The 16,591-nt window shown below is 32.2% G+C and overlaps 2 protein-coding genes across 2 annotated transcripts; one reads left to right on the forward strand and one right to left on the reverse strand.

Moving 5' to 3' along the window:
- Positions 1–397: 397 nt before the first annotated feature.
- Positions 398–9,164, reverse strand: ERp60 (disulfide-isomerase A3). The gene is made up of 9 exons (XM_088277533.1): positions 8,923–9,164; positions 7,120–7,328; positions 5,260–5,488; positions 3,542–3,658; positions 2,729–2,861; positions 2,378–2,541; positions 1,788–2,019; positions 1,045–1,179; positions 398–689 (listed from the first exon to the last, which is right to left on the reverse strand). The coding sequence occupies exons 1-9, from the start codon at positions 9,066–9,068 to the stop codon at positions 585–587; spliced, it is 1,470 nt and encodes a 489-aa protein (XP_088133659.1). The 5' UTR covers positions 9,069–9,164; the 3' UTR covers positions 398–584.
- Positions 9,165–10,152: 988 nt separating this feature from the next.
- On the forward strand, positions 10,153–14,672 carry mRpS31 (mitochondrial ribosomal protein S31). The gene is made up of 6 exons (XM_088277542.1): positions 10,153–10,306; positions 10,436–10,722; positions 11,274–11,397; positions 12,443–12,622; positions 12,709–12,926; positions 14,331–14,672. The coding sequence occupies exons 1-6, from the start codon at positions 10,269–10,271 to the stop codon at positions 14,597–14,599; spliced, it is 1,116 nt and encodes a 371-aa protein (XP_088133668.1). The 5' UTR covers positions 10,153–10,268; the 3' UTR covers positions 14,600–14,672.
- Positions 14,673–16,591: the final 1,919 nt, after the last annotated feature.

Below are 16,591 nucleotides of genomic sequence, written 5' to 3' on the forward strand. Positions count from 1 at the left end.
ATGCTGCGCTTCTTGCCAATGTAGAGAAAGCCTGCGACAGCTAGTTCCAAACTGTATAATGTGTGCACAAATCTATGTTAACAAATTCAAAGTCATGGTTTTTGAAAGATGAATGTAGATCTGGATGTAAAATATTAGTAAATGGAGTAGATGATTTTGTATGTTTGGAAAGAATGTTTTCCAGGGATGGAAAGATTAAAATGGATATGATGTTAGCGAAGTGTTCATTGTTGGATCCATTGAAAAAAGATCGTTGCTTACCTAGAGTGCATGAATGTATCCACTAGTAGCAACCGACGAGCGCTACTTGTTTGCAAATATAATATGTGCCAGCTTTGGTGAAATAATTGCAAATACAATACGCAGGTTAAAAATATTTCCAGAAAAATAAAACACATTTTAAATTTATAAAAAAATATTTATTTAGAAATAAAAAAAGTAATCCATAAGATCTTTTCACACAGTATTTGTAACTGAAAAAATTGACAACCGGAACTAGGACACTCACCTCCTAAATCATTCATACAACTACTTTGAGAACAAGTACATTGTTGTAGTAAATGTTACTGACAACTAATGAAACTCTAAAGTTCAACCTTCTTCACATTTCCCTTTCTATCCCAGCCTTTCAACTCGGCAGTTGCGTGTTTCGCAATGTATTTGATAAAATCGTCCAATTCTCGACCACCCTGAAACAAACACATGGCATTTAAAAAATGTTACTATGAATTAGAATTATTGGATACATAGTGAACTCTTGTTACTTTTCTCATTAAAAAAATTATACCAAAACGAGTCAATATCATTTAATTTCTCTTATGTTAGAAATAGAACAGGTTTTTAAAGAAGATGTATTTCGAATTCTGTACCGACCAAAAGATTTTCAGGCGTCACGGATTTATGAGTCCTGTTTTTGCTTTTGGTACGAAATAATAATATACGACCCATCTAGAAATTTTACATTTGTGCCATTATTTTACTATTGAGCAACAGTCTTGCCGTGTTGAGTTGTATATAGTTACTCATAATAAAATATATACATACCTCGTATGACACTGGACTATCCTTGCTGTCTTTGGGCGCCCAATAAAGGGTTGGGAATCCGCGAACTTGGAATGTGGGAGGAACGTCATTATTAGAAGCGTCTATCTTCACAATCTCTACATCCTCATTTTTCATCTGTCAGAAAGTGGGAAAAAACTATGATATACAATTTGAACACATAAAATTATAAATCGGGTTCTTTAATTTATTTCAAACCCTTATCTGCACCCGATGGTGCATATGGCACTGCATCATATAAACACAGTATTATCTTGATTGGAAGGAAAGGTGATCAGCCCTCTGCTTCGGGTACCAGTTCAGGGTAATATTAAATTTATATTAGACCAGAAATATTAACCCCCCTGGGTATCAAACCCAGGATCTTCAGTACAGTAGTCGAGGGTGGTGACCATTACACTACGGAGGCGGACACTAATCTCAAATTGGGTACACTAATCTCTTAATATCTGCTGATTTTTTTAACAGTTTCTGCATATTTACTGTCTGGATGCCCTCAAACTCTTAAGACCATTCCTAAAGAAATCCGGTTCAGGTTATTGTTCAGCAAAAATCAATCAATCAATAAATCAAGAGAAGTTGATTGAGAAACTGATTGTTGTATACAAATATCATGATTCTATTATTTATAAAAAATAAAAATCTATAAAATTAGTGCCTCAAATATAAATTAGAGCCATTTAGACCTTACAAATTGGCAAGAATCACGATTTAGAATGACATACCTTTTCTCCGAGCTCATCATAGATAGGTGTCAGCTTCTTGCAATGGCCGCACCACGGGGCGTAAAACTCAATGAGCGTATCTTTACCGTTTTCAAATACTATTTCATTAAAGTTCTTTCCGACAGCAACTTTCACTGGTCCATCATTCGAATCGGGGATCGGCTCCGATTTGATATACGGGGTCAGATCATCGTTTGAAAGCTTATTCAAGAAGGACTGGAAGTTTTCAATGCTGAAATAAATATAATTTTTTGTTAATACATTTTGTTCATGATTAACAACAGAAGAAAATCAAATTTTAAGTTACTTCAATTTATGAATGTTAAAGAATGATTTTATATTATTCTCTATTCGTTTGCGATTGGTAGCAACTTTATAAAGGTAATATTTTTTTAGTTAGACTTAAAAAAATATATATATTGCAGTATAATGTAACGCCAAACAGAGGAGCTGATGCCCAATAGGAAGCCCGCTTGCACAACACAGTGTATGCACAACATATAAAAATTAGATCTCGAGTTGAGCCTAGACTCTGATATTCTCTGCATCTCTATGAAAGTACTATAAATGAATCAAATGATATTAAATACCTAAATTCCTCAGACATAATAAACTTCTGTTCGGCGGCATTGTATGCGAGGACTACTGGCTTATCGCCCTTAACATAGTCCATACCAAACTCATTCAGCTCCTGAGTGAAGTCATCCTTAGAGCTGATAGCAAAAGTAAAATCATCAGAAAACTCCTTGGCAACCTGAAGACAACATCAAAACATTTAAGTATTTCTGCCTTATGATTTAAAATATTGGGTACACCTACCCATTTTATGGAAGGAACACAATTGTGAACTTTGAATCATTTTATAAAATAGACAGTAGTGTGACAAAATAAGAAAAAACAACTTATAAGAGTTTAATAAACACATCATTTAAAATATATACCTTTAAAATTCTGTTCCTCCAGTAATTTGTTCCTTTGGCATTTTTGACGTAGTCTACACTGTAATAAGCGATTACTAATGGTTTCTTGAATTCAGCTACATTGTCTCTCACACGATGTCCCACCAAACCATGACTAGAATAAAAAAGGTTTTTTTTTTAAATTATTATTAAAAAAATTCATTTAAAAAAATGCATCTCATAAATGGCATAAATATTTAGAGAGGCTTTGCTTTTAACCAGTCTGGGAGTATGGACGTAAATGAACTTCAGTGCAAATTTTCCTAAAAGGAGTATGGACGTTACGTTAATGAACGTCGAAGTCCGACTGTCAGCAATGACATCTGTGGATATTTGTGTGTAATTTTTGTCATAATTGAAAAATATTTCAAATAGGTATTTTAAAAAAAAAATATTTTAACATAATTTTTATCTTCATAATACATCGATTTAATGAAAAAAATTTTTTTTTTCATGTAAAAAGAACCCGCTCCCCAGAGAAAGTCGGACCACAATTTTTGTACTCCCGGAAAGGTTAAGATATATACTATACATAGTAATTTAAATGCTTTATTTGATTTTTGTTAAAAGCCAACAACAACAATAATAATAATACACATAAGAAACACTGAAGAACTAAAAGTTATTTATAAAATAAGTAAAAGTAAATGTTTCAAAATCAGAGTTTGGTTTTCAAAGTAATGTTCCAGACAATTATAATCAGTAGCTGTATTAAACACAACAAAGAGTTGAAAAGAAAGCACTTTCAATTTTAATAAAAAACTATCAGAGGTAAGTGTTGTCTATAATACTTACTAATTACTAGTGATGAACTTGTTGATATCTACTGAGTCAGCGGATCCTGAGTAAATAACTGAATCATCTTCAAATTTATTAGACAAATGTTTAGGTCTGAAGAGAACAATGGCGTCACTGTAAAGAAAACATATTTTATTTATTTAAGCGTAAAATTATGTTCATGAATCATGAAGTAATTTAAGTTAACAACAAGAGATAATACATAAACATCTAACTAAAGAAGTAATGTCTAATGTTTAATAGCGTCAGGCGAATTTAAACATTAAAATTTTTTAATAAATCCAACTAAAGCCATAAGACTTCTTTATACACATTTTGTTTCTATGTAAATCCTACACATCACCCAGGGACAAGAAATAAATCAAATCATAAATATAAGTAATAAATATGACTTACGAATCCTTTAAAAATAGTTGATAAATCAATAAATGACAAGTTAAAGCTTTGCGAGTTATTCCTTTAATATATATATTTTTTTTAAAGTCCTAACTTTCTCATTGAATCAAACACAGCAATGACTTTCAACTAATACTACTATGTATATATATGTATATTGTGTAGTAAAATATTAATAAAAAAACACCTATAACTGTGTTTCATAATTATCTGCCGATTGCTCGGAAGTCATTTCTCATACAAAAAAAATATATTTATCAGGAAGAAATTAATTTTTAATTTATGTTTCAATTGGTAAATACCATAATTTTTAAAAATATATTGTGACACGTGTTTCGATGCATTCCGAATCATTCTCAAACACCATATCGCTCACTCCTTTCAAGAACGTCATAAATCAAAAATCGTCAATTTTCAGTTGTGCATGTTTTCGAAATGCCCAAAAAATGTACTATATCCCAGCAAAAGCGGCATATTTTTAACTTAATATTTACCCGCTACAGGGCAGAAAGTGTTGTTTTTGCATTTTGAAGAAAAGGTATTGTTTGATCATTTTTTTTAATATGCTGAATATTTTTCAAATGGAGAAAAAACCTTCAGGTTTTACCTTAAAAGATCTGTTGCACAGTAAAAAGTTCAATAAGTGGCTTGATATTTATTTTTAATACATTGTATTATATTTTTAAACTTTAAAAACGTTCTCCTGAAAAATCAAGTTTTTTGATTTATGACGTTCTTGAAAGGAGTGAGCGATATGTGAAGCTAAGTGTAAATTTTAGAGTTGTGTCTTTGGGACATTGAAGGGTGAAGAGGAATAGAAGCTGTTTCTTATTTTTATTTTTTATTTTTTTATCAGTGGGGGAGTAAAGAGAATAGGCGTGAGACAGGCTTTAGTCATTAACATATTGTTAATTATGGGTTTATTATTATTTTTATTATTATGAATATCCACTGTTTGAAAATATAGTAATTTATGACTCATCATTTTGATAATTTTTATGATTTCTACATGATTGTTGTTTATGTATAGATAGTTGTTTATGTATAAATAGATTTTAACCACGTAGTGACTGTCGTATCAATTAAAGAATTTAATTAATTGCGTTCATGTTTGATAACTCTAACAAAAAACACGCATATGATTAATATTTTGTGTAGGTGTAAGTATGACCGTAAATATTGTTACGGTTGTGGTTTAAAGTGAAGAGCCAAGCGCCTCTCTAAACCAATAGACTTTTCTAAGACTAGAAAATTCTTGGTAAGCGGTATAACGCAGTAACATTATAATTAATTTAGTTGAAAATAGAATGGAAACTTACGTCTGTCCTTGCGCCTTCAGCACGGCTGAGTTTGTAGAGTGACCGAACCGGACCTTTTCCCTCAGTTTATCAGCGAGAGAAACAAAGGCACCCTTCAGGTCGGACTCCACTTCGAAGAAACCGACCACGGCCACATCGTCCTTAGAGAGGAACTTGTCCAAGTCAGCCTGGCTATTGAGGACAGTGGAGCTGGGACCGACTTGGGCTCTCATATATTTTACAATTCCAGCTGTAATAATTCAACAAATCATATATTTAATTTATTTTATTTTATAATAAAAAATAATAATAAAACCCTTATCCGCACCCCAATGGTGCATAGGGCACTGCGTCATATAAACGCAGTGTTATCTTGATCGTTGAAGTTATCTTGATCGTTTACACATGAAGGAAAGGTGATCAGCCCTCCGCTTCAAGTACCAGTCTGGGGTAATATTGAATAAATATTACAGTGAAAAAATCACTCATATTTATTCTTACCCCCCCTGGGAATCGAACCCGGGTCCTCCAGAACGGTAGCCGAGCGTGCTGACCATTACACTACGGAGGCGGACAAATTTTATTTGATAAGAAATTAAAACTCTAAACACAGTGTGCCAGAGTTCACTAAACACATTTATGTTGGGATGGGGAAAGCTTTTACTAGGCAGAAATCATTTGTATGTAAGGTCCGAATCCTAGATTATATTCACATACTTGAGAAACGCTAGAAAACATAATTTTCAATTTCAATCTAAGCTTATAATTTGACCAGTTAATTTATTTACATAATTGTGTGTCCAGATCTGGATTATCTCTGCTTAGGAGTTATTTTATACTTTTTTGACATCCAACATAGATTAAGAAAAATATGGAAGTCTGGGCATTTACAGGGCTTACGACCATCATACACACATGTAACATTCACCAATTCTACCCATGATTGACAACCACGCTACTCAATTTTCGGAACCCCAAGATTGTTTATATTATATTATTGTTTTGTTCATAAACTAACTGATGTGTCACATGGTACACAATTCCATGTGTAAATGCGTACGGAAACGATAAGATTGATCTACTTATTCAGTAACAAAAATACTGCATTCCGAAAATTGAGTAGTGTGGTCGTCAATCATAGGTAGAATTGGTGAATGTTACATGTGTGTAAAGTGATCACTCAAACCAGCCTATGACGGTTGCAAGCCTTGTAAAATAAATTATAAACTTGTGCATAAATTTTCAATCTCTCTACCTACTTTATAATGTTCTTCACAACCCCAACGCACCTAAATATCTGGCTGATAAATTTAAATACCTCTCAGATCATGGCCTATCGTTTCGTTCTTCCCAAGAAAGAACACTTTCCATTCCTCGCCATAACACATCATCTTCAGTAATTCCTTCTTTGTCCAAGTGGCCAGACTATGGAATGAATTACCTCTCCTTGTAAAAAATGCACCCTCTCTAATAACTTTTAAGAAATGTCTGAGACATTACTATTTATCATTAGAATCCTAAATGTCCATCAAACCTCCTCCCTTAGTTTTTCCCTCTACCTCCTTCCTTAAACTCCCTTTTTCCTTTGCCCTTCTTATCATCATCTTTTAGGATTTAGGATTTTTTAGGATTTTTTTTTTTAAATGTTCAAGTACTATCTACCCTCTGATTGCAAACAGCTATATATGGTATCAAACATTTTGATCAATATCACTAGTATGTTTTTGGTTGGTTGGAGGATATTGCTTTTTAGCGATAAGCCCGCCAATGTACTAATTTATTTTCTGTACATGAAGTTTAAATAAATAAATGCAGACTTACATATTCTTCTTCATCTATGCTGAGATGTCAAAAAATGCATAAGCAATGAGTTATTCATACCTGCTTCACGGGGACCACTGTAATCTCTAGAAATTTCTCCTTGGCGGAAGATCTTGAGTGTGGGGTAACCAGTCACGGAATACTTTCCACAAGTATCCTTTCCTCCTTCCGTGCAATCAACTTTAACTAGAGCAATTTCTGGATCATCGTTCTTAAGGAGTTCAGCAGCTTTAGAATACTCTGGCTTAAGTCTTTTGCAATGACCGCACCTAAAATTTTACACTATGTGATAAACCATCTTCTTAAGGGGGAGCTCGTTATCAGTATGTGATCGGCAGCACTAAAAGCCGGTCGTCATCTCTGCGCACATTTTTTTTTATATAGCGCTAACTCCTTTCAAGTATAACATATTTTAAAAATCGTCAATTTTCAATTGTGCATGTTGTGCACTCTTAAATACATGAAAATGCAGCGCAATTTTTCCTTCTCCTGTTGATATCAGTTAGTATGACGATCAAATATCACTCACTCCTTTCAAGAACGTCGTATATCAAAAATCGTCAATTTTCAGTTGTGCATGTTTTCGGAATGCCCAGAAAATGGACTATATCCCAGCAAAAGCGGCATATTTTTAGCTTAATATTTACCCGCTACAGGGCAGAAAGTGTTGTATTTGCATTTTGAAGAAAAGTTATTGTTTAATGATTTTTTTTAAATATACTTAATATTTTTCAAATGGAGAAAAAACATTCAGGTTTTACCTAAAAAGATGTGTAGCACAGTAAAAAGTTCAATAAGTGGCTTGATATTTATTTTCAATACATTTCATTATTTTTTTAAACTTTAAAAACGATCTCCTGAAAAATTTTTGTTTTAAGTTTAAGTTTTAAGTTTTGATCAAAAGTTTTTTGATTTATGACATTGTTGAAAGGAGTGAGCGATATATACACTTAGGTCTGTTTTTATGCGGATCTTTTAATGCGATTTTCAAATGTAATGGAACCTATTCCTTATTTTTGTATGTTGGTTCAAGTCTTTTTTTATGCGAATTTGCATAAAAAATCTTAAATTTAGACTAGTGCAGGTTACAACCGTTAAATTGTGATTGTGTCACTGGCGTAAAGTTAAGCTCAAATCTTACATCGTATTCAAGAGATACTTTATAAAAAAAAAAACAGAAAAAGCACTTGTAATTTGGATTGAAGATGCATCTCAAAAACTATTTCCCATATGTGGATATTTAACTAAGGAAAAAGCTCTTCTGCTTTTGTATTTATAATTTTTTTATAAACTTTTTATCATTCTATCATATTGATTTGAAGTTATGTGGTTTATTAAAAATAATGGAACCCATCCCAGTTTTATACGTAGTTCAAGTCTTTTTTTATGCGATTTTGATTTTATGTGACTCCCCGTGGAACGTATCTATCGCATAAAAAGAGACTTAAGTGTATTTTGAATTAGATTTTTTTAAAGAATAAATATTGAAAAAATATTTTTATCATTCTTTTTAAACTCCTTACATTCCAATAATTCTTTTCTCTTCAAAACCACATATATTTTTTTCGAAGAAAAACTTATTTTTTTCTATACAAAAGCGGCGTTTTAAGAAACAAATAATTACCGGCGTATGATGTTACCTGGGTTTAAAGAAAATTACATTGGGATATCGTATATTGGGGCTTAAAGCATTGCCGTTTTGTTTTATTTGAATTTCGAACACAATGACAAGCGACTTTAGATATTTAAAAAAAAAAATATTATTTAGCACCTTGCAATTTCTAAATGTTTACTGTACGCTCGTAAACATGATGGATCATTGAGAACGAATATAAAAAAATCTAAACTTACAGTACAACTTACCATGGGGCATAAAACATGACCAGCGCAGTGTCGAGATCACTCATTCTGCTTGAGAAGTCCGAATCAGTTAAATCCAAAACATCATCGGCATAACCAAGTTGAAGCAGTGAAAATAGGAAAACAAATCCTATAATAAAAGACTTCATTTTTAAAATAATTATGCCGGTACCGGCGTCGTTGCTTGTCGGAAGGTAGGTGACAGGAAAATACGTGTACGAACCGCAGAACAATCGAAGAAATTTATGAAATCACTGACACATCAAGGGATTGACCTGTGGCTCTCCCTGATTGGTTGATTTAATTCATAGACACAAAATATTAAAACAATCAAAAGTACCTACCTGTCGAAACTATAGTATAGCCGTAGACACGTAAGCAAAAAAATTGTTTTTCGGGGCTAGGATTCTATATGGAGTTTAAGCTTTTACTACGTAGTAAAGATTATTATAACTTTACTTTGAAACAATTGTCTAATTGCACTGTCAAAAAGTTGGTTCCCAGCGTGACATTTTGGAGCAAATTCATGCATGAAAACCTATTGCGAACTTGCTTGATGCTAGCATGCTCATAACTCATAAACAAACCTGTTCAGAAGTGTTCAAAACACGCCCCCTTCTACCCGCTATGCAAGCAGTATGCCCGAAAATCAATCGACTCTTAATTTTGGAGCATGCTCAAAATGAGCACCCATATTTCTAGCAAAATACATACACACATAGGTACTTGGTGTACTCTATCTTTCTAATATTAAGTTAAGCATGTTGCCTTCCTAGGCGCAATGTAAGTATGTACATAGATATAAGAATAAACAAGTAAATTCACTACCTGAGTAAAATCAAGAATTAAAATCATACACCTAAGTAATTTCACTGCTAACTTAGAATCAATGAAATGTATAAACTCATGCCTCTAGCGAGATAGCGAGTGTTTTTGCCTAGAATTTTCACTCATGAATTACATGAAATTATAGTAACTTTAAACATAAAGAGTAAATCCACTCACAAGTAGGCATAGGCTATGAAACTTATAAAGTTGAAGCCTGAGTAGGGACATAATAAACGGTGTTGCATAAGCTGTAGCTAGATTTCAGAGTCACTTGGACGTTAGGTAATTTAAAAAAAAGGTACTTAGTGTAGCAATTGCTCAATAATAGCATGCTAATGTGTTAGTACTGAACATGTGTATCTGGACCTTTATATTTGTCTATGATATTGAACACACGAATTTGACAGATGAAAAATTTGACTAAAAGTTAGGTTATTTGCAGTTCGCTTGTGTAGCGATTTCATATTAGTTTTCAATAATAAAATTTACTTTTTGATAATTGGTATTATATTATATTCATAATGGTATTGTTAAAAAGCTCCAAAATGTTCAATACAAGGTATTTTTACATATTTTACAGTTGGATGTATAAATTTGTGAAAACCATATATTAATTTTATATTCTTAAATTAAGATTTAACAAAATATGTGCAACAGTTTAATAAATTCATCAAACATTTAATTTCAGAATAATTTCTAGCCGTACATTGGGCATTAGATCATTCGTTTATAAACAGTATTCCTCTGAATCCGGAAAAAATACACCTGAAGATGGAAATGTGCCGGATATAAATAAAGATAAAACCGAGGATCCACAAGCTAATGCAGCTTCCGAAAGAATTCAAAATATCTTGAAAGCAATGGTTGAAGACAATGCAAAAAGGGCCACCGATAACCTAAAAACAAAATTTGTAATAGATAATACAGGTTTAAAAAGTCGTAGACCATCGCAACAACCCACTCAAGATAAAACAGGTAATTTAGATTTGAAGTTTGTATTATTGCAATGGCAATTTCGTTTATCAGGCCAAAAGACGAAAATCTAAAATAAGAATAATAAAAAATAATAAAACCCTTATCCGCACCCCAATGGTGCATAGGGCACTGTTTCATATAAATGCAGTGTTGTCTTGATCATTAACACACGAAGGAAAGGTGATCAGCCCTCCGCTTCAGGTACCAGTCCAGGGTAATATTGAATGAATATTACAGTGAAAAAATCACTTATATTTATTTGACCCCCCCTGGGAATCGAACCCGGGACCTCCAGAACAGTAGCCAAGCGTGCTGACCATTACACTACGGAGGTCTCTGGTTTCCCTTCAATACGAATAAATCTTTCGCCTTTAAAATAAGAGGCAAATGTAATATTTGTATTATTGTAATAAGTACCTTCATGCAATTAACGACCAAGATCACACTGCGTCGCTACGATACAGTGCCCTATGCACCATTGGGTAGAAGAAAATTCATATAATGTGTGATGAACCTGCTGATGAATTAATTAAAATACATTTGTTTGTTAGATAGTGATTTAGTAAAGGCTGCAGCCGCAGTTGCAGGCTCTCTGGGTGATGAAGGCAAACTCATTGAAAATGATTTAGTATCCAAGGTGATGGACATACAAAATACTCCACCTGTGAACTGGAGGTAAATATATTTGATATTTTTTATTCCCATTTGAAATTATGTTTTGATTCCCACTGTATTTTACAATCAATAGGACATAAGATTTTAATATATATTTTGGACTATAAGACGCACCACAATTTATTGTTGAATTTTTAGAGTATAATTTATATTTGAAGCATTAACTTTGTGATTTTCCATTTTATTTAAAATGTAACTTTGTTTTAATATCACTGTAAATATTTTAATTATTACTTAATTATAATGTCTACCGGTTTCGAAGCTAACTGCTTCTTTATCTAGACTGATCAATCAGTCTTGATAAAGAAGCAGTTAGCTTTGAAACCGGTAGACATTATAATTAAGTTATAATAAAATATTTATAGTGATTTTAAAACAAAGTTACATTTTACTTATTAAAAATGCGTCTTACGGTCCGAAAACTATGGTAAGTTTATCACAATTTAGCAGGCACCAACCTTGCCCAGAAGAGTACTGCCGTGTGTATACGTCGGACGACATACCTACAATTTCATTGTATTTTTAGCAGATAAATATTATTTATGTCTACCTTCAAAAACGCACTTAGGAGACCCATTTTTAAAGTGTAAAAATTATTGTCTGCTAATAAATTAGTTTTACCTGGTTTATCGGCAATTTAAATTTTGTATGCTGGTTCAAATATCATTAGTCCATTTACCGTTTATTGTCAACATTGGGGTCGGGTTGTGGTTCCGTGGTTAGTGTCGCGGACTCTTAAGTCAGAGTTTCTCAGTTCGAACCCACTCTACCAAAATTTTATACCTTTTTGTAATAATGAGTCGCTTAAGCTCACAGAAATAGTATGAAATTGAAATATTTGTGTAAATAATAAAAACACAAATATTTCTCTTTAAAAAAAAAAAAGTCATCAAAGATTGAAAATGTGTTACTGATTCATTTATTGTGAGTTTTGGAATTTGATATATGAATTTATTTAGTATAATTCGAAAATGGCGCTACATAATTGTTCAATTTATTATATTGTTAATTACTATTTTGTTTACTTATGTATTATATTTTTTAGTGAATTGATATCCGGAATGAATGTAGACCGTACCCCTAGTCCTGGAAATGATAACACGGTTACGTCCCGTGCACAGCAAATCCAAGCAGCAATGTCTAGATCGAGGGACAGAGCAGAGACTAGGTCCAGGATACCAACCAGAAGGCCTTCACAAAGAGATCCATCTCAGCAGAAGGCAAGGTAAATAGTATTATTACTTATTTATGAATCATTTACTTATTTGATTCATTTCCCACTCACTAATGCCATGTATTGTTATTTTTTAGACATGAAATAATGCCAGTTGATCTCTTTGGAAGTGAACCTTTGGGAATATTCAATCAAAGTACTAATAAAACCGGTACAGAACTTAAAATGTGGGATTATCTCAAGGAAAATGAACTAAGAATCATTGTGACCCACCCACCTGCAAATTATTTCCAGAAAATGATCCTATGGACAAATCAGGGAAAATTATGGAAGTTCCCCATTGATAACGAACAAGGTAAGCACAACAGTCTTCTTCATAGTGCATAAGGCTCTGCATTATGTAAATGCAGTGTTATCTTGACCGTTAACAGATGAAGGAAAGGTGATCAGCCCTCCGCTTTAGGTACTAGGGTAATATTGAATAAATATTAAAGTGAAAAAATCACTTATATTTATCTAACCCCCCTTGGGAATCGAACACGGGACCTCCAGTACGGTAGTCGAGGGTGCTGACCATTACACTACGGAGGCGGAAGCACAACAGTACTATCTGTATATTATTGCTATGTAGAAGAATGTCACGAAAATTTTAATTATTTATATAACATTAGTTTTGCAATATATTACCTCAAATGTGCTTTATTTCAACTGTGAAATGTAAACCTACGATTAAATTAAGGGAAAAAAATTATGGAACAAATGTGTTTTATTTTTTCTAAAAGTCATCTCACTCTCACAGTTTCTGACTACTGGAAAGGCATTCTATACCACCGGCTTTGCAATTGCAAAGGCCACTTACCAATTTAGGACCCCATTGCAAGTTGGTAAGATTAATGCCATGCCAGTTGTTGCAGCTGATCGAAACGTGATGTCTTTTAGCTAATTTGTCTAAAGTAACACAGTTCTTTTAGATACTCAGAGCTGTACTATGCACTGATCTATATATAAACAGACACCATTTATATTCTACCCTTCAGGGAAAGCGGAACTAGTGCAATTCATGAAATAGAAAAGTAATGTGACTGAATTTCGAAATTTTAAAGATTTGTCGCGCTGAATACCAACTGCAATTGAATAATTTAGTTATTAGGTAGGCCATTATGTATGTGTATATTGTTACAATAATTGATTATCGATATTTCAAATGCATTTATCAATTAACGGGCAGCATTAACCAGCAGATTTATATGAATGCTTTTAATTTGCCTTGTTTTGCTGGTTTAAATTTTCAGAGGCAGATCAGAAAACATGTTAAGTAGTTTTATAGCCAGTGAAATAATATACCTTACAATTGGTTGCGTTTGTATCAATCAAATCTTGTACTTTTAGTATGGCTATCCAAAGTAGTTCTGTTTTGGATTATTTGTAATCTGTTTCATTCTAAATCCACCCTATATATAAATATAAATTCAATTCATTCAAGAAAATTAACCTAAAAAAGTGATAAATTTATATTATCAATATTTAAAGTACAAACTTTTGATTTTCTATTTTATTAATTTTTAATATCAGTCTTGAGACGGAAGCTGTTTTGAAACCAGTCGACATAATAATTATGTTAAAAAAAGATATATGAATTATGATTTTGAATAAAGTTAATTAAGTAATTTTTTATACCACTTTATTGCTCGTCAATTTTATACATCTTTGCTACTGTGTGCCTTTTTTTAAAAATAACTTTAATTCATTTTAATTTTAGATTTGAAGGATGAAGAAGATGTCCATTTTTCGGAACACATATTTCTGGAAAATAATTTGGAAGATTGGTGTCCTCGAAAAGGACCAATTCGCCATTTCATGGAGTTAGTTTGTGTGGGACTATCCAAGAATTCTTACATGCCGATTCAAGAGAAATATGATCACTTAAACTGGTTTAAGGAGTATTTTGATAGCAAAAAAGAATTACTTATAGAAGTGGGTGCTCTGCCCAGTGAATCCAGTGTAAAACCAAAGGAGTTATCCCAATAACATATAATTTCAGTAAACATTTAATGTTTTTTGTAGGTACACAATAAATAGGAATTACATATGTGTTTTCTTAGTTTTATGTATTTCTTTTCAAACCTGATTTTTTTTTTTTTTTAATATGTCTACATATTTTTTTAAAGGAATAATCTGCATAGCCTCTACTTTTAGAGGCGTGTTCTGCAGGTAGGGCAGTAGGATAGGGAAGGTAAATCTGAAAAATACATCACAAACACCCAGACCAACCGAAAATAAATCCTTCTTAAATTTGTTTTGCAATTGGCGGGAATCAAACTTGTGACACAAGTTTCGCAGCTAAGCGTCTACGCAACTATGCCGCGGTGCCTGTATTTAATACTTATCCTTATTTTTTTTCCCTGTACATATTATCGACTCGCCACTTTTCTACTATCTATTTTCTTCATAATACTAATACTAAAAATATATATATATATATATATTCCGGATAAAAATATGCATATCCTTTTTTTAATGCTTTTTATCATGCTAAAAAATAAAGTGAGGATATTATAAAAAAGAAAACAAGTGAATAGTTCCCATTTTCTTTAATTATTTATAATAAAAATATATTGAATGTAGATTTTTCGAGATTTTATAAGATATGATATTTAAAAGAAAAAAATAAGTACAGCACTCTCAATTTACTACGGTCACTTCAAACAGGAGTATTTTTTTCTGATTCAAAATGCACAAATCAATATTACATAATTTCAAAGAAAGATTTTGCAATTTGTGTCCGTTGCAACAAAAAATGACAACACATTTGACATCTGTTTCAACAAAACAAAATATCATATAAATCCAATACAGGACACAATCAAAGGTTATTTCAAAATAAAAACCATGTCTTGTAATGGATTTATATGGGCTAGTCATTTAATAGAGGCATCGGAGATTTGCAAACATTTGTGGTAAGTTTGAAGTTATTTAGTGTAAGTTTATTGGTGGAAATTTACTTACCTGATTTTTTTCACCATCTTAGCCAGTAAATTGAGAGTCTACAGTAATACAAACAGATACGAATAAAACTTATTAAGAATTTGAAAGAATAAAATTATTAATTGTCTCTTGATCAATTTGTGCGTATAATGTAAAAATTGCCATTTTTAAGATTCTCTAAAATTTAATGATTATAATTTAATCGTATACAAAAATTACAGCCAAATGTCATATAGGTACCACTATCTTGTATTCTACTTAATGAATTGATCAGTCAATAATACGTATATATTTTAGCTTCAAAATTTTCCCGCAAATATTATTGGCACTGATATAATTAAGATCAATAGTGATCACCATATGTATCAAACTATTCTAATAAAAATGGAATATCTATGTTTGGCAAAAGGGAATTCCATATAGGAACTCTCATTATGGCAAGTGATGGTCTAGTCACTAGCCATTATAAATATGACGTACACATTAAGCCTCAAGAACATTATAAAAACAAAACATTCATCCTATAAAATATAATCCAACATACACTGCCCTGCTGAGTAAAAAAATATTGATTACAAAATGTGATTTTTGCCAGAATGAAAGTTCAAATATATGAATTATGAATTTATTGTATATGTATATATGAATTTATTTATTTAAAATATTTTGCATTTCCTTGATACAATTAGCTATAACGGCAGATATTTTCATTTGGTAATCATAAGGAAGACTTCACACTTATAACTAAAATAAAAAAAATAATTTGATTTTGGTGTGATTCGTCCGCCTCCGTAGTGTAATGGTCAGCACGCTCGGCTATCGTTGTGGAGGTCCCAGGTTCGATTCCCAGGGGGGGGTTAAATAAATATGAGTGATTTTTTCACTGTAATATTTATTCAATATTACCCTGGACTGGTACCTGAAGCGGAGGGCTGATCACCTTTCCTTCATGTGTAAACGATCAAGATAACACTGCGTTTATATGAAGCAGTGCCCTATGCACCATTGGGGTGCGGATAAGGGTTTTATTATTAT

This window comes from Brachycentrus maculatus, unplaced genomic scaffold (assembly GCF_059751285.1).
Source record: "Brachycentrus maculatus isolate JH-2025_06_01 unplaced genomic scaffold, ASM5975128v1 h1tg000004l, whole genome shotgun sequence".
NCBI classification, from domain to species: domain Eukaryota; kingdom Metazoa; phylum Arthropoda; class Insecta; order Trichoptera; family Brachycentridae; genus Brachycentrus; species Brachycentrus maculatus.

Coding starts and splice junctions, on each gene's coding strand:
- mRpS31 (XM_088277542.1), top strand. CDS start 10,269: ATGGTATTGTTAAAAAGCTCCAAAATGTTCAATACAAG. Junction 10,723..11,273: donor ACCCACTCAAGATAAAACAG/GTAATTTAGATT, acceptor TTTGTTTGTTAG/ATAGTGATTTAGTAAAGGCT. Junction 12,623..12,708: donor CCATCTCAGCAGAAGGCAAG/GTAAATAGTATT, acceptor GTTATTTTTTAG/ACATGAAATAATGCCAGTTG.
- ERp60 (XM_088277533.1), bottom strand. CDS start 9,068: ATGAAGTCTTTTATTATAGGATTTGTTTTCCTATTTTCACTGCTTCAA. Junction 5,489..7,119: donor CAGTGGTCCCCGTGAAGCAG/GTATGAATAACT, acceptor GAATTATTACAG/CTGGAATTGTAAAATATATG. Junction 3,659..5,259: donor CTGAAGGCGCAAGGACAGAC/GTAAGTTTCCAT, acceptor TTTTCTTTACAG/TGACGCCATTGTTCTCTTCA.